General features: G+C 44.1%; 1 protein-coding gene across 7 annotated transcripts in view; it reads right to left on the bottom strand.

Moving 5' to 3' along the window:
- ATP2B4 (ATPase plasma membrane Ca2+ transporting 4) overlaps positions 1-23,641 on the bottom strand; it is a 780,797-nt gene that overhangs the window by 302,884 nt on the left and 454,272 nt on the right. For all 7 annotated transcript variants that reach the window (XM_086923502.1, XM_086923496.1, XM_086923498.1 and 4 more), the window contains one exon: positions 4,544-4,801. In XM_086923502.1, the coding sequence (XP_086779628.1) occupies positions 4,544-4,801 (258 nt within the window). The remainder of the gene's footprint in view (positions 1-4,543; positions 4,802-23,641) is intronic.

Genomic DNA, 23,641 nt, shown 5'->3' with positions numbered 1-23,641 from the left:
TGCTATTGACAGAAGCCTCTCATCCTGCTGAAAAAGTTCTTGGGATGTGGATGGAGGCAGAAGCAAACTTGATGGTGGCAACCTAGATAGGTATACAACATGGCCATTCTACATCACCAAGAGGACCCATGCATCCTTGGTTATCCGAGTTAAATGTGGTAGCGGATTGAAAGCATTCAATCCACTGGCATTGAGTTTATAACCCTAAGATAGTAAAGAAAATAGCATCTAGTCTATGTAAATGCTATAGAAACGTGTAGGTCAGATGTGTGATGAGGAGCTGGCTTGTCCTCATCCCTGAAGAGTCCCTTCTTTGACAGTCTGCATTCAAAAGAAAGCGGTTGCAGCTAGGTTTATAGGTCATAAGAACTTCCTAGCCTTGAAAGACTAGGAGCCTATTGCCATAGTGAAAAGAGGAGGTCTGGCTAGTACAGCTGGAAAATCTCAGATTCATTTGTGCCCAATTGACATATACTCTTGGAGGACCTCACCCATCAATGGACTGATCAAGTTCTTTCCAATGAAGGTTCCCAATGAAGGGGAAATTACTTTATCCGGAGCCTCAAGCTTTCGATCCAAGGACTAGTCCAAAGCACCTGTCCATGACAACTGTTGAATGAACAAACCAGTGTTAGCCATCCTGAATTAGGTTCTTGTACATCATCAGTTTCTGTTTTGCAGGTTCCTCGACTATTTTGAGCATGGAGCAGTACTCTTCCTGTATACAGCCTGAAGCAAGAAGGAACAGCGTTCAAGCTTGGGCCAGAAGTACAGGAAATGGCCGCTCATGACGCTGTTGGCATTAGTCTGCTGCGATGAGAGCCCACAGAACAGGAAAATCATCTTCACATGAATACCTGTCCAGGTGATGAAGTTGCTTTGTCATTACAGGAAACTGCCATCTCAACCACAGAGAGAGCTTCAGGATTTCCAGTCACAAAAACTTGAGTCCCAAGATATGTACTGATGGATGCCCAATTACTATGAGACTGCAGTATCAGAGGAATCTCTGTATCCTGCTTGAGAAACCAGGCTGATCTCAGCCGGAAACCTGTTGCAGCTGGCCAGTCATAGAAGCCTTAAATCTCTGGACGGTGTGGCAGGTCAAAACTGTCAAAATCAATACTGCCACTTATGCCACAGCCATGACAGCAGGAATGCATCTAACTGGGTGTGGGTCCTTCCCAGTTATCACGATAAGCCTCTGAGAAGTGTACACTTAAGCATCCGGATCTTCAAGGTGGGGCAGTAGGCAGTTCCATGAACAAATCATTCACCCATTAAAGGTCTATAGATGTGGCTGAGATTGGTACCGAACTGTCTGAATCAGAGGGAGGAGTGTTGTTAGATGATCCTCTTTTTTTGGGTGCTGTACCACACTTTTGTCAGAGGGTCTCTTGGGATGGGGGCATATAACTTATGATGTACACTGAAGTCATTGAATGGAGATGTTCTGAATAAAAAATAAGTTTATTGCAGGATACAGCTTACACATCCACAGAAGCAACTCTCTCTCTGCCCAACTCCCACATATAGAATGTTCAAACTCCCCCATATAGAATATTCAGAGGCAGAGAAAACATAACAAGTCAGAAGAGTATTCCAAATGACAATACTACATACACATTCCCCAAGGTTGAACAACTGTACCTCTCCTTTTCAAAATATACCCAACACTGCTCCTGGGCTAATTACATCCTTCAAACTAACTTGTTGCAACTATGTTGATGACAAACATTTTTATACAGTAAAAACATCGCATCAGAAACTAAATACTTCCGAAACTGACATTTTAGCCTGTGATCTATAGAGAAACTACAACTCTGTTGCATCCTTGCCCAATGAAAGTGGTTCTCGTGGTACCACACCCACAGAGCTAAAGAACTTGGACGCCATATGCTTATATGCTTACTTGTCAATGTCAACGTAAATGTCAAGGTGGTGCCTTTAACATCATCAGAATTCTACGACTGATTTTCCCATGCCTGGAATATCACCGTAGAATACAGGCATGAAAGTATTGGTTGATTTCAAGGTCAACAAACCATACACTTGACTTAAAAAATGGCTAATCAACAAGCTGTAAGACGTACAGAATGCCACTGACACATCCTCTTCGACTGAACAGGCACAATCACATCACACGTGCCCTCAGGGCATCGCCCTGTTTACCAGCTGAAAGGAGAACATCTTACAAAGGCCTCTGCTTCCCTCACAGAACAATTCATTGCACTGACCAACTTTTCTACCATCAAAATTCAAACTCTACACCCAAAGAAGAACTAGGTCAAAATGGTGCATCAATTACTCTTCCTACCTTTCAAAAGAATCAGGATAAGAGGCAGCTCTTTCTTGGTACATATATGGAACAATTTACCTACCCAAAAAAGGGGAATCAGCAACAATCAAACATTCCGAAAGGCAATAAAACCTGCCTAATTCCAAAATAAAACTCAAAATCCTGAACAGTGGACCTAGCATAAATTGAGGAAACAATATTCACTGCAGCACAGCAAGAGGAGTTCAAAAGTGCCCCTCTATCTTGAATGGATCAAAAGCCTATTGATTGCACCTCAACATACATAATAATGGGCAACAAATACACTGGTTGGAACAACACTAAACCTAAACCTAAACTAAAACCAAAAGGGGAGAGAATGTGGCCTAACCGCTAGTGCAGTCGACCTCGGAGCTGGGGAACCAGGTTCGAGTTTCGGCAGGGATGCTCCACATTCTGTGATTCTGGGCAACTCAGCGTAATCTACTCGTGCCTAACAGAAAACGAATGTGTCTGTCTAAAACTTAACTGGTGCTCATGTAAAGCGCTCTTATACCTTCGGGTCTAGTTTGTGCTATATAAAACTCCATAAAAAAACTACTGGATGCCATCCCATGTACTCTCTCAAACACAGGCGTAATGTAACCCAACAGTGTAACCTTATGGATTTTACAAATGCTGGCAACAACTTTCTTGTTCAGTAACTACTGCACAAAGAAAATGCCTGCATATGCAGCTGCTTCGATCTTTATGATATTCTTCAACATCTACTCCCTACTGTATGAAGTTCACAGAACATCGTTACTCTTCCTACAAACCTCATTCTACACCCAACTTTTCCAGGACATGTCTACTTGTAATCAGTCTGCTATACGTCACCCAGGAATACTTTGTAAGGCGTAGTCATTCATTAACTTCTCTGTGCTACAAAATGCTAGGAATATTAATGATTGAGTTGCTGCTTACTCATTGAGTCAAAAGTGCTTTAGGCTTGTCAAGGAAAATGGAAAGTGCAATTTAAATGCCCATAAAATAAACATAATATAACAATCGGTACTAGCAACAAAGCATTTAATTTAATCATCAACAAAAATAGTTCGCGGTTTTGTCACTGGGTGGAAGGGATACATAATCACACATTTCAAATGGAAAAAAGTACAAATAAATATGACGTATATGCTGCCGCCACACTATTAAATAACCGGTTTTAGTGAGAACACGGATATCAGCACAGTATCACTCTGCAGTGTATTCTCTGGATGAAAAGTTACTTGCTAGAACACTTGATAGAGTTGGAATGGAGTGTCTCCATTTTTGATCATATTGGATTATATGACAAATACAAACTAGATTCTAGTTAGAATTCTGGGTGTAGTATGTGGGAAAAAGTCTACATTTCCTAAACTTTTAGAAATAGAGTAACCAAACGAATTATAAAAAAAAAATTAACCACTTTAAGGAAATAAAACTGGGTGGCTGTAGTCTACTTAGTAAGTCTACTGGGACATGGTAAGGAAGCTCTGCCAGAGACAGACTGGCACAGCTTTTAAGATGGTAACCGAAAAGGTGACCAGAAAGGAATTGAAAAGGATCCATATGATAACCGAGGAAGTGGAGGTGTTTGGGGCTTGTTCACTAAAGTTTAAAGAAGGAGTGACATGGAAATAGAAAACGCATGGGAGAAGTCAAAGGGTAACTTGGGCATCTCAATTCAAGCAGTACAGGACTAAAAACAGGAAGTGTTATAGAAGGGGAAGAAAACAGAATAAAAAAAAAGGTAAATAGAAGTGAGTAATGAGCTCAGATCCTCATGAGCTCAGATCTAAGAGCCCCGGTGGAAAAATGTCTGCACTACCAAAAGTTACAAAATTGGTACTGACAACCGAAGGAATGTAATCCATGATATAGAATTTGTTACAACGATTTGGATAAACAAGTTTCTTCAAAATAGATTTCACCAATTACCACTTTTATCCAGATTACATAGTACCATACCATCACAATTGTCCACATTGATTCTTTTTGCATTTGAACTGTATGCCTTATTTGGACGTTCCTTTGCTCAAAGAAAGAGCAGATCTACTCTGTTTGCTTAAAAGAAACGTTACTAATCTACCTCCACAACTAGGAACCCAAATATGCCTCTTTCCCCTCTTCTGGGGACATTCTCCACTTAGCTCCCAAGCACCCTCACATCAAACCTATATGCTTTAGGTGGTGTACCATACCTGAATTACAAAGCTGCATCCCACACACCTTACTTACCATACTTGATTTGCGCAATATCTCCAACGACCAGTTCGGACACTGGGATTTGTATCACTTGTCCCTTGCGGATGACAGTAAACTTCTGCTCCTGCTCGATGCGGCTCTGGAGACCCCGGAACTGTTTCTCTTTGCTCCAGTCATTGAAGGCTGTGACAAGTACCACGATGATCACAGAGAAAAGGATGGCAGCCCCCTCAATCCAGCCAGCCTGTGCTTCACCCTCATCTTCCACGCCGGACGCTGTCTGGCCACAAGCTGTCAGGAAAAAAGAGAAAAATCATTAAAATTGCAAAAGTATGAAGTCACTACAGACATGTCTTCTCTTCTCGCCCCAGACCACCCCGTCCTCTATTTGGAGAGGTGTGGATTTACAAAAGATGGAAAACTAAGGCCCAAGAAATCAAGGACCAACACAGATCCACACTTTGATGGAATTCTGTATTTTGTTCATTGCACATGCTGTCTCTTTCACAGGCAAAGGTCTGTAAGTTTGCTGGTTCAAGCTTAACTACATTTTATGAAACTGAAAGTATCTCCTGTAGGACCAATACAAACAGTATGCAGATTTTGTAACTATGTCCCAGCGTTTGGTACTGCAGAGGATCCTTTCACCTGAAGGGCCCATTGGGGTGATGAATGCTCAAGTGCAAATGCAACATCTGTGTACTGCACTGGCCAAATAAAATCTATGTTGCGTCACCCCACTGCTGAAAGCCAGCCGATGCAAACGTGAAAACATGACAATAAAACAATTTTATTATCTATTTATTTTCCACGGAGCCAGCCATGGTAGGGCAATCCTCAGCTTTAGGGAGGAGTAATGGGCATTGCTAAATATTCATGTCTGTTTGGACAGCCATCTTAGGACGGCCAAACCAACATGAACGCTTAGCATTTCTCCAACCCAGGCTGTGTTACCCTGCCGGGTGGAGAACAGTTCAAGGCTCCCTGGCACTGTCTGAGTGCCAAACCAGGCTGCTTAGACCAATCCCAGCGCTTTTCTCATGGTGGGGAATAGTATTCCTAGCAAGATAGAAGCGTCGGGATTGACATTTGGGAGCCTGCACAGTGTGCCCCAGCCCTAAACAGCCAGAGTTGAGGGTCGGGAGAGAGGAGCAAGGTGGCGGACTCCGGAGCAGCAGGTTAATACAATTTTATACTTTTTAATGATGTCTTCCGTGCTTTTCTTTTGTACTTCCACCCCTCCCAATGCCCCACGACTCCACAATGCAAGCAGCCACTACTGATTACTTCTAGAGAGAAGCACAGATTAATCACTATGCAAAATAGAGGTTGGATGGATACATACATTTAGAAGTATATACGTAGATATTTTTTTATGATGTCCTAAATAACATGCAAACCATCTTTCCAAATTATAATAAAAGTACTGAATGTCAGATTAATTGCAGATTCGCTGTGCACCAACAGTTTTACAATGGAAATTAAATGATTACTGGCCCTAATTGTTTAAAGCTGCACAATTCTGCATATCAAAACTATCATTGTCAACTTAATTATGATTGACTGGTTTCGAAATGATGTAGGCCAACCTAAACGTTAATTTTAAATGCAATTCAAATTGTGTAGGGAAGGGAGGGAGTAGAGAGTAGCATCTTGTCACTGCGAAAACAAAAACTCGTAAAGACTTGTAAGGGGCCTTAAGATCACTGCCTCAACTGACCTTGGTGACAAACATTAACACGTTTACCTTCTAGGTAGGGACCTCGGTAACCTCACACTGGTTGCTGATACATTTATTTATTTATAAAGTTTTATATAGCTCAGACTTGACCCGAAGGTATTTGAGTGCTTAACAGAGTTTGCATAGCAACAATTGCAAGGGCATTACATTTAAAATAAGTATGAATACACAGTGAGGGCAAATAAAAGAGGTATGCGGAAGACATCAGTATATACTGACCATATCCCTTTTGAGGTAGATACAGTTTAAATGTATACAATACTTCACATGGTTAGCAGGGCAGCGAGTGACCAAAACTACACGTGGATTGAATAAAAATACATACTAACAGTATAAATACGAAATTTACAACGGACAGTAGTATGGGTTGACAATATTATAGGTAGATAGGGTACATAAATATAGGGAGTCATTTGAGGTAGATAAAATCTATTATGTGTGTTATGTACTCTACAAGTAACTCGTGTACTTGCTGCTGTGCTAACTCTGCAAATACCTTATATATTACTTTGGGTGGGATGAAAAGGAGTTCGATTTTGCTGGGGTTGAATAAATTTAGGATGGTTGCTGGTCAACCAAGATTGGATCTTGGAGGGAGTGCTCTTTAAGTGCTGAATATCTTTGACTGTCGAGAATTTCATATAGAGTTGGGGGTAATAAACAATAGATTATTAGAATGAAACATTATCACTAGTGTAAACAGTATCCAAGAACGTCACCAAGATGGCGCTTCCCGCCTTCACTCATATATAAATAGGACTAGCAAGATGGCGCTACACTAGGACGCTGACACGGAGATATGCGATCCGAAGCACGAGATAACTACTATGAGGTGAGAATCCCATTAGTCTGAATACTGTAACATGTTACCACGCGTTTAACGTAATGAATAGCATCTCAACTTGGGTTCTCGCACTTTTAGGTGACGGAAAGCGAAACCTGAATATTACGGCCCTCAATATTATTGTAAATTCGAAAGTAAGTAGGTAATAAAGACGATCGACTTAATATTTTCTATAATGAACCTGTGGAACTACTTAAGAGCACTAATCGAGAATAACATAATTAGATAATACTTATTATGACAATCTTTACATATTACAGTACAATGAGAACATGGGATTAATTTTAAATCTAGAGTTGAGCATCGTGGAAGAATATAGGTATGAAGTCCTATAGCATGGTCGCAATCTCTACTTTATACTAATTGAAAATTAGGCTGATAAGAACGAATCAAATAGGTGTAGGCTACCTATCCCACCTAATACTAATATTACACCTTGGTGACTCAAGCTATAACTTGGTGGTAAGCAGAATACTATAATCTATATTTCTATTTCTGAGCACAATTGAGTAAGTGGGATGTATCCCTTATGACTACAAATATTAATTTAACTCCTTAAAAATTTGAGGTAAAGTGAAGGCAAGAATTAAAATATAACGGTTATTATACTTTGTTTGGGTTGCAGCCCTGAGGAAGTCTTTGGCCGAATTTGACCAGACGAAACACGTGTTGGCTGCACTTGGTTTGAAGAATGTACTGAAGAATATTTTCAAAGAAGATGCGAATTGAAATATATCAAGAATAAAACCACAACTATCTTATCTGAAAAAGAATTTTGTGGACTTTGAGTTGCTCGATGAAAATATTTGCCTTGTTTGAGCTAATTTATAGCACATTGATCTTGTTGTGGTAACAGACTTGTTTCATCTGGAGCACCACACTTACTGCCCTGTATTGTGACATAGCTTTACCTGCTGTGCGCTCAAACCGAAACAGTTAACGTATCTCTCTTGTTTAGAATGCAGAACAATGTCCTACATTCAATTGTTTCTTTTGCATATGTTGCCCTAAGTGGGAAGGGTATACCCAGACGTGGGTCCCATGCTTAATACACCACTGGATTCAAACTAGCCTGGCTGATGAAGGGTGAAGCCCTGAAACCGGTCCCAGGATGCTTATTTCCGGTCCAGGGAGGACCTGGCTTGGCAGTTCGGGCTGGACTATTCCCACAAGGAACAGGGTCAAGACTGGTTTGCATATGGCTGGGTCCAAAACTGGGATGGTGTGGTGAGCAAAAGAATGATGTATTAAACCCAGATCCTTGTGACTGGGGGTGAATGTTTGCATTGTTCCGTCCATCAATTGTTTCTTTTGCACCTGATCTTCTTGAGCACTCTTGGCAGGAGTGGTATGGGCGGAAAGGCTAATAGGAGGCCTGAACGCCACTTGAGACTAAAAGCATCTCTGCGTGAGATCAAAATCCAATGCGCAAAACTGCTGACATTTCACGTACTCTGCAGAGGTGAACAAATCTAACCAAGACTCTCCACACTGCTGAAAGAAACCTAGCACAATCTCTGGATGGAGATACCATTCGTGGTCCGCTAGGCATCGATGGCTGAATTAATCTGGCCTGGCATTCAGAGAACCTGCCAGGTGTTGAACCACCGGGATATGCCCTGCTGTTCCATCCATGTCTAGAGATGCAGGGCCTCTTGACAGAGGGTCCACAAACTCACCCCACCCGGTTTGTTGCAGTACTACATGGCAGTGGTATTGTCTGTGAACACTTGAACCAGTTTTCCCTTGATTGAAGGAAGTAAGGTTTTTAACTCCAAGAAAATCGCTCAGAGCTCCAGGAAGTTGATGTGGAGTCCAGGTTCTGCCAGAGACAAGAGTCATCTGATCTCCACCTCTCCCAGACGGCTGCTCAGTCCCAGGAGTGACGCATCTGTCACTACTGTGAGATCTGGCTGGGAATGGGAGAAGGGTTTGCCTCTGACCCAATCGCGGTTGGTCAGCCGCCACTGCAGATCCTGTGTAGTTCCCTCTGAGATCTGGACTATGTGAGAGATTCTCTTGATGCTGTGGCCACTGGAACTTCAGGTCCCACCGTAGAGCCCTTATAGGCCAGCTTGCATGTGTCACAAGCAGGATGCAGAAGGCTGAGGCCCAGCAGCCTCAGTCATTCTCATCGAAATCCAGAACAGAGGCTGAAACATCAGTAACATAGCCTGAATATCCTGGACTCGCTATTAGGGATGATAAGCCCGAAACTTCACTGTGTGCAGAACAGCTTCGATGAAAGGGAGGTATGACTTAGGCATGTTGATACTGAACCCCAGTGAATGCAGGAGGCTCGCCGTAGTCTGGAAGTGGGAGACAACAACCTGAGGCGAGCCAGACATCAACAGCCAATCATCGAGGTAGGGGAAAACTAGCACCCCATATCTGATGAAATGGGCTGCTACCACCGCCATCACCTTAGTGAACACCCGAAGGGTGCTGGTAAGGCCAAAGGGGAGCAGGGTGAACTGAAAGTGTGTGTGGCCTACCGTAAAGAGTAGATAGCGGCGATGGACAAGCAGGACGGGAATGTGAAAAAAAGCACCCTGCAAGTCCAAAGCTACCATCCAGTCTTCTAGGTCCAGGGAAGACGAGACCTGAGCCAGACTGAGCATCTTGAACTTTTCCTTTTTGAAAAAGTAGTTGTGGGCTCATAGATCCAGGATAGGGCGAAGGCTTTTATACTTATTCAGGACCAGTAAGTAGCTGGAATAACAACCACAGCCTACTTCTGGCACTGGAACGCTCTCTATGGCTCCCTTGGACAAGAGAGTCATGACTTCCTCCTGAAGCAAAGTCAGGTGATCCTAAGTCAGCCTGTCGTATGTTGGAGGCATGGAGGGAGGAGTAGTTGGAGGCATGGAGGGAGGAGTAGTCTCGAAGGGAGAGAATAGCCTCTTCTGAGTATCTGGAGAACCTACCTATTCGACGTGATGTTTTGTCAGTGGTGGAGGTGATGTCTGTTCCCACCACCAACTGGCCACCCATGATCTTTAAGGGCTGGACTAGGAGGGTTTGGATGCGGAGGGTGGGAGTGGTGTAGTGACCCGACCCACAGGGTTGGAACGAGCTGTGCCCAGGGCTGCACAGAGGTTGCAGAACGTAAGTGGTTTTGTGGCTGGGTTAGGGCTGGCGTGGCTGAAAGCCCCTTCCATAGCCAAGAACGGGGTGACAGGCTGACGGGCCACTGATAGGCCCAAGGACTTGGCCGTAGCCCATAAGTGCCTAAAGCGCACCAAGGCCATGTCTGCTTTGTCTCCAAAGAGACGGTTGCCATCAAAGGGCAAGTCCAGGAAGAAGCCTGGATATCCCAGAAAAGCAGCAAATTCTCAGCCAGGCGTGGCGTCGAACAGCCACTGTTGATAAAATTATTCTGCCTAGTGAGTCGGTCGTGTCAAACCCAGAACGAATAGTGAACATTGCTGCATCTCTTCCATCTGATACTGCTTGGAAGAGGAGGTACCAGGACTCCTCTGGCACCTGTAGCGCACTTGCACACATTTTCCCAAAGAAAGTGGGTGTAATAGCCCAGTAGGCATGCGGTGCTCACCGAACACAATGCAAGAGACTTGCAAAAAAACAATTTTTTTGTCCAAACTATCCAGCCTCTTGGATTTCATGTCTGGGGGTACGGAATTGGCAGCACCCTGTGATGTAGAGGCTTAGACCACCAAGCTCACAGGTGTAGGGTGGTTGGTGAGGAAATTTGGGTCGCCCGGAGAAGGACAATGGAGGTGGGCGATGGTCCTATTCACAGGAGCCCCTGTGCTGAGGTTGGACCAGGTTCCCTGTAGGACATCAGTCAAGGCCTCACTGAAAGGCAGGTGGGGTTCCTAGGAGAAGACACCCAGCAGCAGGACCTCCGTCAAGATACTCATCTTGACTGCCACAGAAGGAGCTGAAGAGCCAGGACCTCAGCTGCCCTTTGCACCACTATAGCGTATGAAGATCCCTACTCAAGAGCCATAGTAGGGGGAGAAAGCAAACCAGAATCCGGTGAGGTGTACGTTCCACTGGGCTCACCCAATTCCTCATACCAGTCCATTTCTTGCTCTGGCTGATCTTGTAACGGGTCCAGCGACCCCTCCCAATCTTCCTCCATTTCTAGGCTCACAATAAAGCTGAGGAAGTAACCTAGGACCAAAGGGTTCTGTCGGCGCTGGAATCCTCATCAGTAGACTATGATCTGGCTCATCGGGGATGAGAATGGTGCTGGCGGCATTGGGAGTCTCGGCGTGCGGACCAGTACCAGCAGTGCTGTATGTATGTATGTATGTATGTATAGGCATTTATATAGCGCACTACTTACCCGGAGGGTCCCAAGGCGCTTCGACCGCTGCGAAACCCTTCCTGGCTTCCCTGAGAGATGGTCCCTTAATGGGTATCTCCAGGGTGAGACCAGGCATCCCCGGCGGTCTGGTGGGGCCGTTAGTGAAGATGAGGCAAGCTAATGCCCAGAGTTGCCGAGTGTGATCGCTGATCAGAGTGGGCACCGAGGCGAGAGAATTATCGAGTCCGCTGACCCTGGTCCCGAAACATGCCGCGCCGGGATTCGAACCCTGGTCCCGGGCCGTCCTCTGCTCTCGGGTCTGCCGCCTCTAACTAGTGAGCCACACTACTTCACTGCTCACACACAATACCGGAATAGTACCATAAGCATAAATAGTACCTTGTCCGCACACAGGACTCAAACTAAGTATAATGAAGACCACTGCACTTCTTATGGTTCAAGTGCAAAAAAATAAAACTGAGCACTAATGCAAAACAGAAGAAGAATTAACGGGCACTACTAATGTGTAATCAGCACCAATGTAAAGCAGCAGAATGAGCGGACACAAAATAGAAAGCAGATACAAAAAAAGTCCTTAGCACTATGCAGAAACGTTCCCAGACACTACAATTTATTCCTTGTGATAAACAACGTTACCCCAAACTGAAGACAAAAACGACAATAATTAAGACAGAAATATCATAGGATATACCTTTTTTCCAGCAAACAAAAATGTAAACTGTCTTTCATTAACAGTCAGAGCAGTGTTTTTCCCCTTGAAGTAACATTCGTTGCAAAGGTACTCTGCGTATCCTACCACTTATACCTTTCAATATTGAATAACATACATCCATATCAGTTGTAAAAGGTCTCTCCCATTCCCCCTCCACTCACGTTAGCCAACCGTTCAACATTCGTGGCTGGCCTGCCACAATTTCTTAAAGCATTCCCTCTCACTTCAAGAATTTCAGAAAGACCATGAAACTTGAACTATACCTTCAGAACATAATTTAGTTCTTTACCCACACCTAATCTTCAACTTCCATTTCTTCACTCTAACACTTGTTTTTATATCATATTTCTAATCAGAGTTTTACTGTTTCTTTTCACACTCTTCTCAGCACGTTAACATCTCACATACAACCTTCTCTCTCTTCCTTTAACTTTCCTATTTTGTCACCCAGAATTCAGTAGATTTATTTCTGTTAAAACATTAACTATGGCTTTGTAAGACCAAAGCTAAATCCATCCAGATATCTAATTTAATCTTGGTTGCGTACTTTCTCCCACCACTAATTGTCCTAAAATACTTCACTTCTCTTGCTCCAAACAAATACTTGTCCAGCAAAAGAACCATCCCTGCTAGGTCATGTTCTTAATTTTCATACTAAACCCAAGATGTAATTCTGGAAAGCTATTGCATTCCTCACTTCCTGAAAACAGTTTCATCCTATGGTGCCAGAAAACTGATGGTGTTTAAGCCAACCCAAACGGCACATAAAACAAGCATTTGCAATGCAATAGGTCTTGCATTTACACGAGTTTGAGCTACTGGCATTGTAAAGGACAATGCCTTTTATTTATGTTTTGGTTTTTAAAACAAATAAACGGCATTGTCATTTACAATGCTAATAGCTTTAACTCTTGCAAATGCGAAACCTATTGCAGTCCAAATGTTTCTTTGTAAAAGCGCCCTATGCTGCATTTTCACTTTTATGACAGCCACACCCCTTTCTGTAGACGACCCGCGTCTAAAGAAAGGTGTGCAGGCACCATTAAAGTGAAATCGCAATAGGGGATGCTTTTACAAAAAAAGCATTAGTTTAAGTTTACAAATATTTTTTTTTTGTTTTAAAAGTGCACCATGCCGCGCATTGACTATAATGGTGTCTCGCTCCTTTCTTTATATGTGGCTCGTATAAAGAAAGGTGTGCGGCCGCCATTAAAGTAAAAGGGCAGCATGGGACGCTTTTACAACACAAAAAAACACATGTTTGTCAAGTTGACAAAACAATTTTTTTTTTGCAAAAGCGCCCCATGCCATGCTTTGACTTAATGTCGACCACGCCCCTTTCTTTAAAACGTGGCTCATCTAACGAAAGGCGCGGTCATCATTAAAGTAAAAGCGCAGTGTGGGGCACTTTTTAAAATAAAAAACATTTGTTAAGCAAAGATAAAGATGAAAGAAAGCGCAGAGTCCATGATCAGGCGCTGTGCTGTCATGAAAACAGGGTTGGTTAGGGATAAGCTGTCGTGCATGCAAAAGCAGCTAGATTAAAGACATTAAAGAAAATAATGCTTACAGACTGTAGCTAAAACAGACTGTGTAACAACACAAGTAAAAGGTCCAGTCCTCATGGGAGGGTTACAAATGCAGACAAGGGGCTACTCAGGCAGGACTAACAAGCCTATTAACGAATCCGACGCAACCATTTAGAAAGACAGTAGCAGGAGCCAATTGAAACGATGAGCAGAGAGTGGGCGAAGCTTCAAGTCCATACCTGAATATAGCATGCCTTGAAGAGTAGCGAATGCGCTGCCCAGCCTTGACTTACAAAACTATTATGCACCATCAAAGGTGATGAAAGCCATAACATGTTGCGATCCTTTATCTCACTACCTGATAGCATTCAGCTCTCCAATCTTAGCTGGTAAAACAGTACACTTAGTTACAGCCCTAGAAGATCTTCAGTTCTCAGTACTAGATGACCCTCAAACCAAATTTCCTTGTTTAAGCAGTGCAAGTCCATATATACATTTCTCCAAACTTTTCCTAGAATCGTAATGAGAGATAACCTTGGAGTATGGATTTGATTATGCCTTTATCTCACAGATTTCAACTCTACTAAAAAACACTTGCGCTTCACAGGCAACACACCCTCCTTCAACTTTGAGTTATGGGAAAATCCTTGCAATATTCCTAATTTATCTTGAATTACTCATACTTACCACCCACTTACAAGTATTATATTTAACTGCAGACTTTGGAATCCTCTCTCCCTGTGGCAACAACATTGTTATCTTTATAGCATACATCAACACAAGGAAGGCCAATCCTTTCTTTAATATACACACTTTCCCATTTCTACTTCGCGTAAGAGGATTTCTATGTCTCGTATTCCCTATAAGTTCACTCTAGCTCTCACCATACACAGATACGGTTACATCTGGAAACAATCATTTTCCTGTTCCACTTCCTCTCTTTTGTCACTTCCTGGGTAACAATTTTTATTCTTGCATCATAATCTACATACAATTATACATTTTTTCTGTCAACCATAATCTGTGAATACAGGCCTTCAACCTGTTCCTTCTTCCCACCATTAATTATCGTACTATAAAACCAAATGTATTTATCAATTTTCACAAAACCCTCACACATCCTTATTTTTAACTCTCATACATCTAACAGGCATTTGTTCTCCTCTGCACACCCTACTGAAATGAGCTGTACTCCCCGTGCCCCATACTCACTTTCAATGGCACTACACTTCTTTGCAGTGTAGATGTGATAGCATGAATCCAAACCAACATGAAACTTAACTGTTTTCTACATTTATTTATTTATTTATTTTGAAAGTTTTATATAGCGCGAACAAGATCTTTGCAGATATCAGAGCGCTTTACAAAGCAGGGGATACATACAGGAGAGTGAATAACAGGCCATTAGGTATAGCGTAGTTGTAGGTAATAAGTGGGGTGGGGTAGGTACATGAGGGAGCATAGTAAAACAGGTACATCAATAATGCAAATAGTACAAGTAAGTGTGAGCATAGACAGTCAGGTAAGTCAATAATACAAGTAATACAAATAATCGAAGGGATCGAACAGATAATACAGATCGGTGCAGAGTCTTTAAAAATCCACGTTAATAGTTCAAGTGTATTTAGCCATGAGGATAGCTTTTACTTCTTTCTTAAAAAGTGTGATGGAGGTGTTTTTTCTATCCCATTAAGATTCTTTGATCTATTTCCCTTTATGTATTCTCCTTGTTTGTAGCCTCGTTCAGCACTCCATGTTCCATGTTGACCTCTTGATATCTGCACAAGTCCTGCAGCATAAATAATCTTTTCCTAAGTCAAATGCCTACAAACCAAAAGTTGCATTTTTATTTTTCCTCTAGTAACCAACTGACCAATAACAAGTTGTGATGCAGTAGAAAAAAATTGTCTAAACACGACTATGTTTCGCACCCTTCAATGATATTGGTTTTACTGATATCTGAAATTCATCTGCTACTATCTCTTCAGTGGGTACATAGTGATGCAAGTTATACACATTCTGCCCTTCAATCTACAAATAATGCATTCATTACAAGTCGTTTTTTTCTGGTCTATATTGCAGATTCCTAAATAAGCATTACATTTTTTAAACCATGTTCTCCACTTCATGGGCGGATTCCTCAGCTGCTGTAGAAATAATGTTGGTGATGTAACATTCTGCATGGTGAAGCAGACTGCACTAATATGTTAAAAGCAAAACGACAATCATGAACATTAACTGCACCATCTTGTCTGGTGGAAGTTCCTACGTGCACATAAGCTGCAGTCATTCTGACCGACCGCAGCCATTTTGTATTCAGTTGGTCACCTTTGTTTCACCCTGCCCTTACTAGCATCCATCTGACCAAACCCGATATGTGTGCTGGGGGCTATAACCTCTATTGCCACAACAAACTTCAAGCACCACTTGCTGCCACAAACTCGTTTTTCCTCTCACCTCTGTTTACAGGCAAACCCTTGGACACAAACAGGTTCCAAATACCAAATAGACTCTTGCAAACATGGTTTATTGCACTACAAACAGCAAGACTTGTTTTTGGCAACAATGGGACCTGTTTTTATCAACAGAACAGACTCTTAGATCTGGCCGGTCTCACATGTTTTAGACCCCGAACCAAGGTCCAGCTGCAAGATAAGATTGTCTGTTTGGCCTGGGTGGGAGGAGAATAACAGTTGGGCTTGTGTGACAACCTGCCCGGGGCGGAGACTTCAAGCTTGTGGAACCATGTTGATGAAACAATGTTGGGCTTGTGTGACAACCTTGCATTGTGTCAAACCTGTATAAAAGGAAGAGCCAAAGAAGTTACGGCAGAACACCTCCCTCAGACATCCCGGTGTCTGCAGCTGACGTGGTCTCCTCATGAGAAATAAACCTTTTTCTTGTCTACCAGTTTCCAGCGTTTGCCTCCTTATTTTGGTAACGAACCCAAGGTGAATTAGAGGCGAAACCCTGCGCCGGGCATCATTGGGGTTTTTAGAAGACTCGCTGCCTTTCACAAATTGGCGACCCAACCTTGGGGCCCATCAGAGACACGTGGGTCCGGTAGAGAGGTCCTAACGACGGAGTGAACGACTAAACGATTGGAGTGCAACTGCCTCATCTGGCTGGCGATCGACTGAACTTCACTGGTTCCGGACTGACCTCTCTCGAGTGACCTGCGGTCCTGAATGGGACCTTACAGGAACGCCGCATTGATCATTGGAGTAAGAGGACAATCAGGAGCTGGAAGGGGAAGACGAAGAACTGTCCATACGGTCCGGGTAAGGTTGTGAAAAAATAACTTCAATTGATTGATTAAAATACTAGTATTCCTTTTTTGAGTTATTTGAGACATTCCCTACTTGCAAACAACGTAGAATAGGAATATTCTCTCTTTGCAGACAGCGAAGGATAGGTAGTGCAGACTTTTGTCTAAAATTAATTGAGATATTCATTTTGACCGCTAAATAAGTCATGCCTGTTTACTCTAGATTGTTTGATTGTTTTGGACCAGACCTTTTATTAGAGGTCAGTCATCCGGCACCGCCGAAAGGCACCCCCAACAAGGACATGTACGTAAAATATGGATTAGCCACCATAGCTTATGGCAAACTATGGCATAAATACACTAGGAAGGCCCGGGTAAATCAGTGGCCACTGACGGGATCTTTCGATCCCGCTAAAATAGAAACGTTAGAATTAGCTCTCCACAAAAAGAAAGCTAGACCAGCCATGTTAGATAGTTTTGGTTTATGGCAAAAAGAGGCAGATCAATGAAAGAAAAGAGACAAAGCTAGACAAGATAAAGAAACGCGAAATCAGCTTACCAAGCCTGTAAAAAGTTAGAAGAACTAAAAGAAAAGGAAATCTATAAATAGGATCAGGAATCAAAAATATCAGGTCAATGCCCTGATAGAACACCCTCAACTCTTTACCCCGAGTACCAGCAAAACAGATGGTAGATGGTGATTTATTGTTAGGTCCCCCAATGATATACATGCCACCCCCTTATGCCCCTACTCATCCCGTAGTACAACGCCAGGATTCCCAAAGTATAGCTGGAGATGGCACGATCGCCTCAGTCTCCACCGCCTCTGCTCCCACTGAGTCACCCACATCAAATGCCTCATCAAAGGATGCAGTAGTAGAGGTAGGAACAAAAGAAATAGGAGCGCCCAGGGTCCTGCGATTAAGTAAAAATGAGCCAGCAGGCATTGATAAAATAGTTAAAACCCTCATAGATAGGAAAGAAACAGAGGAATATGTAACAGATATGCGACTCCTATGTTGAAAACCACAAACTATACTTTATTGTACGTCTGGGTTACCACACTCTTACTGCATATGAAGAAAAGTACCAAGATGTAGGGCCCGAGCGACTAGTGGCTCTCTATAGGAAGGGAGACATCGGAGATGGAGGGGACAAAGATGTTGCAGAACTATTTTCATCCACACTAGAAGTATTGCATCACCTCATAGAACAAGGACAGATAGGGACAGGACAACTGAGATAGCAGAACCCCCGGTGGAAAATCCAGAGAGCATAATGCCAATAAATGAAGCTGCCTATTACTGGGTACCTCCTAGAGGAAAAGGGACTCATGACGATATGAACCATCAAGACGCTAGAGGAAGGGTGGTCAACAATTGGGTGTACCGGCCATGGGACAGACAGGACATGTTGATGTTCTGTAAATCTTTACCGGATTTACGGAAGAACCCCACCGCCTTTTACACCGAGCTAGGTACTGCTCTGGGATCGACAATAATGACACTTGTCGACATAGACTTGTTCTTCGGGTTATGTTTGCCAGCAGATGTGTGGAAACAGATTAGGAAAATAGATCATACCGAACTGCTGGGTCATACCTGGGAACAACTCAACATACTAGATAAACAGCGGAACCCTGGTCAGAAACCGGTTAAAGCAATATTGGACCTCCCTGACAAAATAGTGCTGAAAGTGAAAACGTTGATCCCAGAGAAAAAGATAGACTGGTTCATAGTAACCGCGTGCCGCCAGAAACCACAAGAGGATGTCTCAGAATATTTCTCCAGATTTGAAACTGTGTTCTCTGATTACAGGGGACAAGACATGTCCACGGCAACCGGACACCACTTATTCGTGCAGAACTACGTCAAAGGACTACTGCCAGATGTATCCCAGAAACTACAAGCCAGCGAAAGTAGTTGGGCAGCATTTAAACTGGCGGACATTCTCCAAATGGCCCAGTAGTACGAGCACCAGAGAAACAAAAATGACAGGGCTACAGAAAGGAAACAGAAGGACTTGAAGGAAAGGGTAATGATAGCACAAATCCAGAGGCGAATTCAGGAAGGGAGCAATATAGGGGAGAAAACCAGCAGAATACCCCTAGAGTACAGCCACCTTGGAACAATCCATCAACATCATACGTAGGACGCCAAGACCTAGGACAGATCAATGTGCATTTTGCAAAGAATATGGGCACTGGAAATCTCAATGCCCGGCTTTGTTAGGAGCTGGTAGGGGCAGAGGGGCGAGGGAAATAGCAAGTGGACAGAGAGGAAGAGGACCTGGGAGAGGGTATGCGAGTGAAGCAAGCGAGGAAAGGCCAGGAAGAGTGAACACATTTGACCATCCCAGACAGAATCAGTACCAACAGACAGATTAAGACAACACGTACGACTTTGCATAGGAGAGCCAAGGGCAAGGGAGGGATCCAGTCAAGCTGTATGTTGATCAGCAAGGCCCTTATGTTACCGCTGAGGTCCTGGGCACAAAGTCACCATTTTTGGTAGACACAGGAGCAACACGTAGTGCACTATCCAAACGACTGATTCCAAGGGCACCCCTGTCAGGCTCACATGTGACCTCAATAGGATTTGACGGTATGCCCTCCATCAACTCTTTGTCCCGACCGATCCCTTTTAGCCATGACAGCAATGGCGTCGAAACAACTTTCCTCCTCTCATCTAACACCCCAGACGCCATTATGGGTCTCGACCTTTGGAAACACTTTCATGAGACTATCAGATGCTCAACAGACAGTGTGTGTGTCATCTTGTATGACAACCCCCAACGCCATAGAGAGAACCCTTTTCAGCACATGTTTTCCATCTCCGAGACGGACGCATCCCTACTGGACACTTTGCCATCACACTTATGGGCTAGGGCAGATTCAGACGTAGGACGAATGATGATTGACTCAGTACACGTAACAATAGGACAGTACGCAATCCTACCGAAAGTACCGCAGTACAAAATATCGCCAGAGGGTGAGAAAGCACTGACAGAGATAATACACTCTTTGGTAGAGGCAGGGGTGGTAGAGGAAGTAGTGAGCAACATTTGTAACAGTCCCATACTACTGGTTGTAAAGAGACAGGGAGATGGAGACGGAAAAGCCTACCGCTTCATCATTAACCTGAGGGAGGTAAACAAAATTGTAGTGCCACAATACCCAGTAGCTTCCAACATCACAACAATTTTGACTTTAATCCCCTCCACTGCCACCACCTTCACTGTGATCGACCTCAAGAACGCCTTCTTTTCCATACCTATACACTAGGTCAGCCGCTATCTTTTTGGATTTACTCTAAATTCCCGTTCATATAAATTTTGTAGAGCACCTCAGGGGTACACTGAGAGCCCAAGCATCTATAGCCAGGCGCTTAAAAGAAAGTTGGACACCATACAATTGCCAGATGGAGTGGCACTAATACAATATGTAGACAACATCCTTCTAGCAGCAGACACCATACCAATAGCCGTCACAGCCACCATCAAACTACTCCACTTTCTTGCTGAAAATGGTCACAAGGTCTCCTGAAAGAAATTGCAGTTCTGTAAATCGCAAGTGACCTATTTGGGTCACCTTTTATCAAAAGAAGGGAGGAAACTCACACCGGACAGGATCCAGACAATTCTAGACACCCCTGCCCCAAAGATCAAAAGCAAGTCTGCTCATTGATAGGTCTCACCTCATTTTGCCGACAGTGGTTACCGAACTTTAGCCTCATTGTCAAACCCCTTCTCTCCCTCCTAGCTAAAGACATCCCCTCACCTCTCCCCTGGACCCCAGAATGCCAGACAGCCTTTAAAGAACTACGCAATGCCCTTTGTTCACCACCTGTCCTAGGAACCCCAGATTACTCCAAACCATTCTTAATCTACACGCACGAAAGGGAGGGATGTGCATTGTGTGTCCTAACACAATCAATTGGTTACAAACAACGCCCTTGTGCATATTTCTCTGCCACCCTCAATCCAGTAGTCAGAGCGCTGCCAGCATGCCTGCACGCTGTGGCAGCTGCAGCAGTATCGATACGCCAGAGCAAAGGAATAGTGCTCTCCAATCCAGTCACAGTTTTAGTACACCATGCAGTCGACACACTACTGAACCAGACCAAAACCCAACACTTGACTAGCGCCCGACTGACAGGATAGGAGTTGACCCTGCTAGCACCGCAAATTACCCTAAAGCGATGCACCACCCTCAATCCAGCCGCACTGCTACCCCTACCAGAAAACAATCGTAGCATGACTCCACTACACGACTGTGTGACACTAACAGATGAACAAACAAAGAGTAGAGTAGATCTCAGAGACACCGCCTTTCTAGAACCAGATGGAGAACTATGGGTGGATGGTTCGTGCATCAAACTCCCCGACCGCACCACCTCAGCTGCATACGCTGTCACCACAGCCCGAACCGTTCTGGAAACAGCCCGTATTCCCCAACTTTCAGCCCAGGCTGCAGAACTCATTGCCCTCACACAAGCGTGCATCTTAGCGACTGACCAGACAGTTAACATATACCCCGACAGCCAGTATGCCTTCAGGGTGGTTCACCATTTTGGGATCTTATGGAAAGAAAGAGGGTTCCTGACTTCACACGGTACACCCATCCTGCATGGAGATTTAGTCTCTGCCTTGACGCAAGCAGTCCTCCTCCCCAAAAAGTTAGCAGTGATAAAAAGGCAAGCACATAGGAAAGTGACTGATCTCATTGGACAGGGAAATGCACTAGCAGACGTTACTGCCCGTGCCACAGCAGGAGAACTACAACACGAATGTATGTGACCAGGTCACAAGCTGAACAATGGACTGACGCTAGGACCACTGTAAGGGACATACAGACTACAGGCACACAAGACGAATTGACTGAGTGGGAAAATGGGACTAAAAGACGAGGAAGATTGCTGGAGAACTAAAGGCAGAAATAAATGGGTGGTACCTAATGACTACCTCATCCCCATATTGACCATGTCACATTTACCAGCACACACAGGCTCCACCCCCATGATTGAACTAATCACCAGAGTATGGCATAATGTCAAGATAGCAGAATCTGCAAAACACATAGTACAACAATGTATAGTCTGCCTACAACACAACCCAGGGAAGGGGACAGTAGTACCACGGGGAGGGTTTGGAATCCCTGACCACTCCTTTGAAGTCCTTCAAATGGATTACTTCCAACTAGAGAGATGCCATGTTCTAAAATATGTCCTGGTGGTTGTGTGCGCTTTTAGCAGATGGGTGGAGGCATATCCCACCCGCGACAACACTGCCATAGCCACTGCAAAAGTGTTGCTGAAAGAGTTCTTCCCACGATACGGCCTTGGCAGAATTTTATGGAGCGACAACGGCCCCAACTTCGTAGCCGAGGTGATACAGAACATACTGAGAGGGTTGGGGGTAAAACAAAAGTTCCATGCCGTCTTCCACCCCCAATCAGCGGGCCTGGTAGAGAGACACAATGCAACATTGAAACTAAAGCTAGCCAAAATAGTTGCCACGACCGGGTTGAAATTGCCCGCGCCCTTCCATTGGCATTGCTATCAATACGCTCCACCCCAACCAATCACAGACTGACCCCGTATGAAGTGGTCTTCGGCAGGCCTATGAGCATTTGGGCGGCACCAAGACCCACCTCCATTAACGATGCCCCGAACATATTAATGTCGGATTATTTGCATAAATTGACAAACGAGCTAACAATTATCCACCAACAGGTGCAGCAAGCCTTGCCTGACGCATCCAGGGGCCCGGGACATGAAATCAAACCTGGTGAGTTTGTCCTGATCTGCAACTTCCAAAGAACGAAGAATCTGGAGCCCAGGTGGACGGGTCCCTGGCAAGTCCTGATCACCACTCGAACTGCCCTACGAGTGGAAGGAAAACAAAACTGGCTGCACGCCCATCACTGCAAGAAAGTCCCTCCAACGCTGGCAACCCGTGAAGAGATGGAGGTGCAAGAGGAAGTACTCACGAAGGACCGACCAGCTCTGAGTTACTACCCACAAGAAGACACCCTCCAACTGTCTGAATTTCCCGACCCCACGGTGCCATCCAAGAAAGGGTACAACCTAAGATCGACGAAATGGGGGAGCTCCAACAACCAGGCCACTAACTGAGTCAGAGTCTCAGATCGGTAGCACAGCCAAACAACGCTACCAGGAAAAGCGCAAGACAAAAGTCTGTGGTCCTAACAGTTGGTGAGCTCCTCGAGGATGATGAAAGAAACTGAACACCTGCAAAGCCACCGCAAAGACACCAAGACTGTTGAACTGCACACTACAAAGACAATTGCACTTGTAGCCGCATTTCTCACCTGTCTCCTGCTAATGGTAACACTCTGGATCATTGAAGAGAATGCACCTGCATACAGAACATTGTCACCCACCATGCAACCAATCACCAAGAAAGAACATTACCTGGTATCACTACCACCTCATCTCAGAGAACGGCACAAAGAATTCAGGAATAATTCTCTTGTGCAGATGTTGCACCAGCACAATCTTGCCACCAATGCTACCAACTGTTGGGTCTGTGGGCTGCTACCACATGCTACTGAGCATTCCATCCCTTTCAGCCCTTCACCCTTTTCTATTCACGGATTATGCCTTGCCTGGATGATGCTCCTACAAGAAAGTTACAAAGACAATGCCAATTCCGACGGAACAATCGCCCAGTTCTACAACGAGTTCTGGCGAAACAAAACAGGAAGAACAGCCGCACCC

The sequence above is a fragment of the Lissotriton vulgaris genome, chromosome 5, assembly GCF_964263255.1.
Source record: "Lissotriton vulgaris chromosome 5, aLisVul1.2, whole genome shotgun sequence".
NCBI classification, from domain to species: domain Eukaryota; kingdom Metazoa; phylum Chordata; class Amphibia; order Caudata; family Salamandridae; genus Lissotriton; species Lissotriton vulgaris.
Note: the sequence above shows the minus strand (reverse complement) of the source record. Positions and strands in the feature narration are given on the sequence as shown.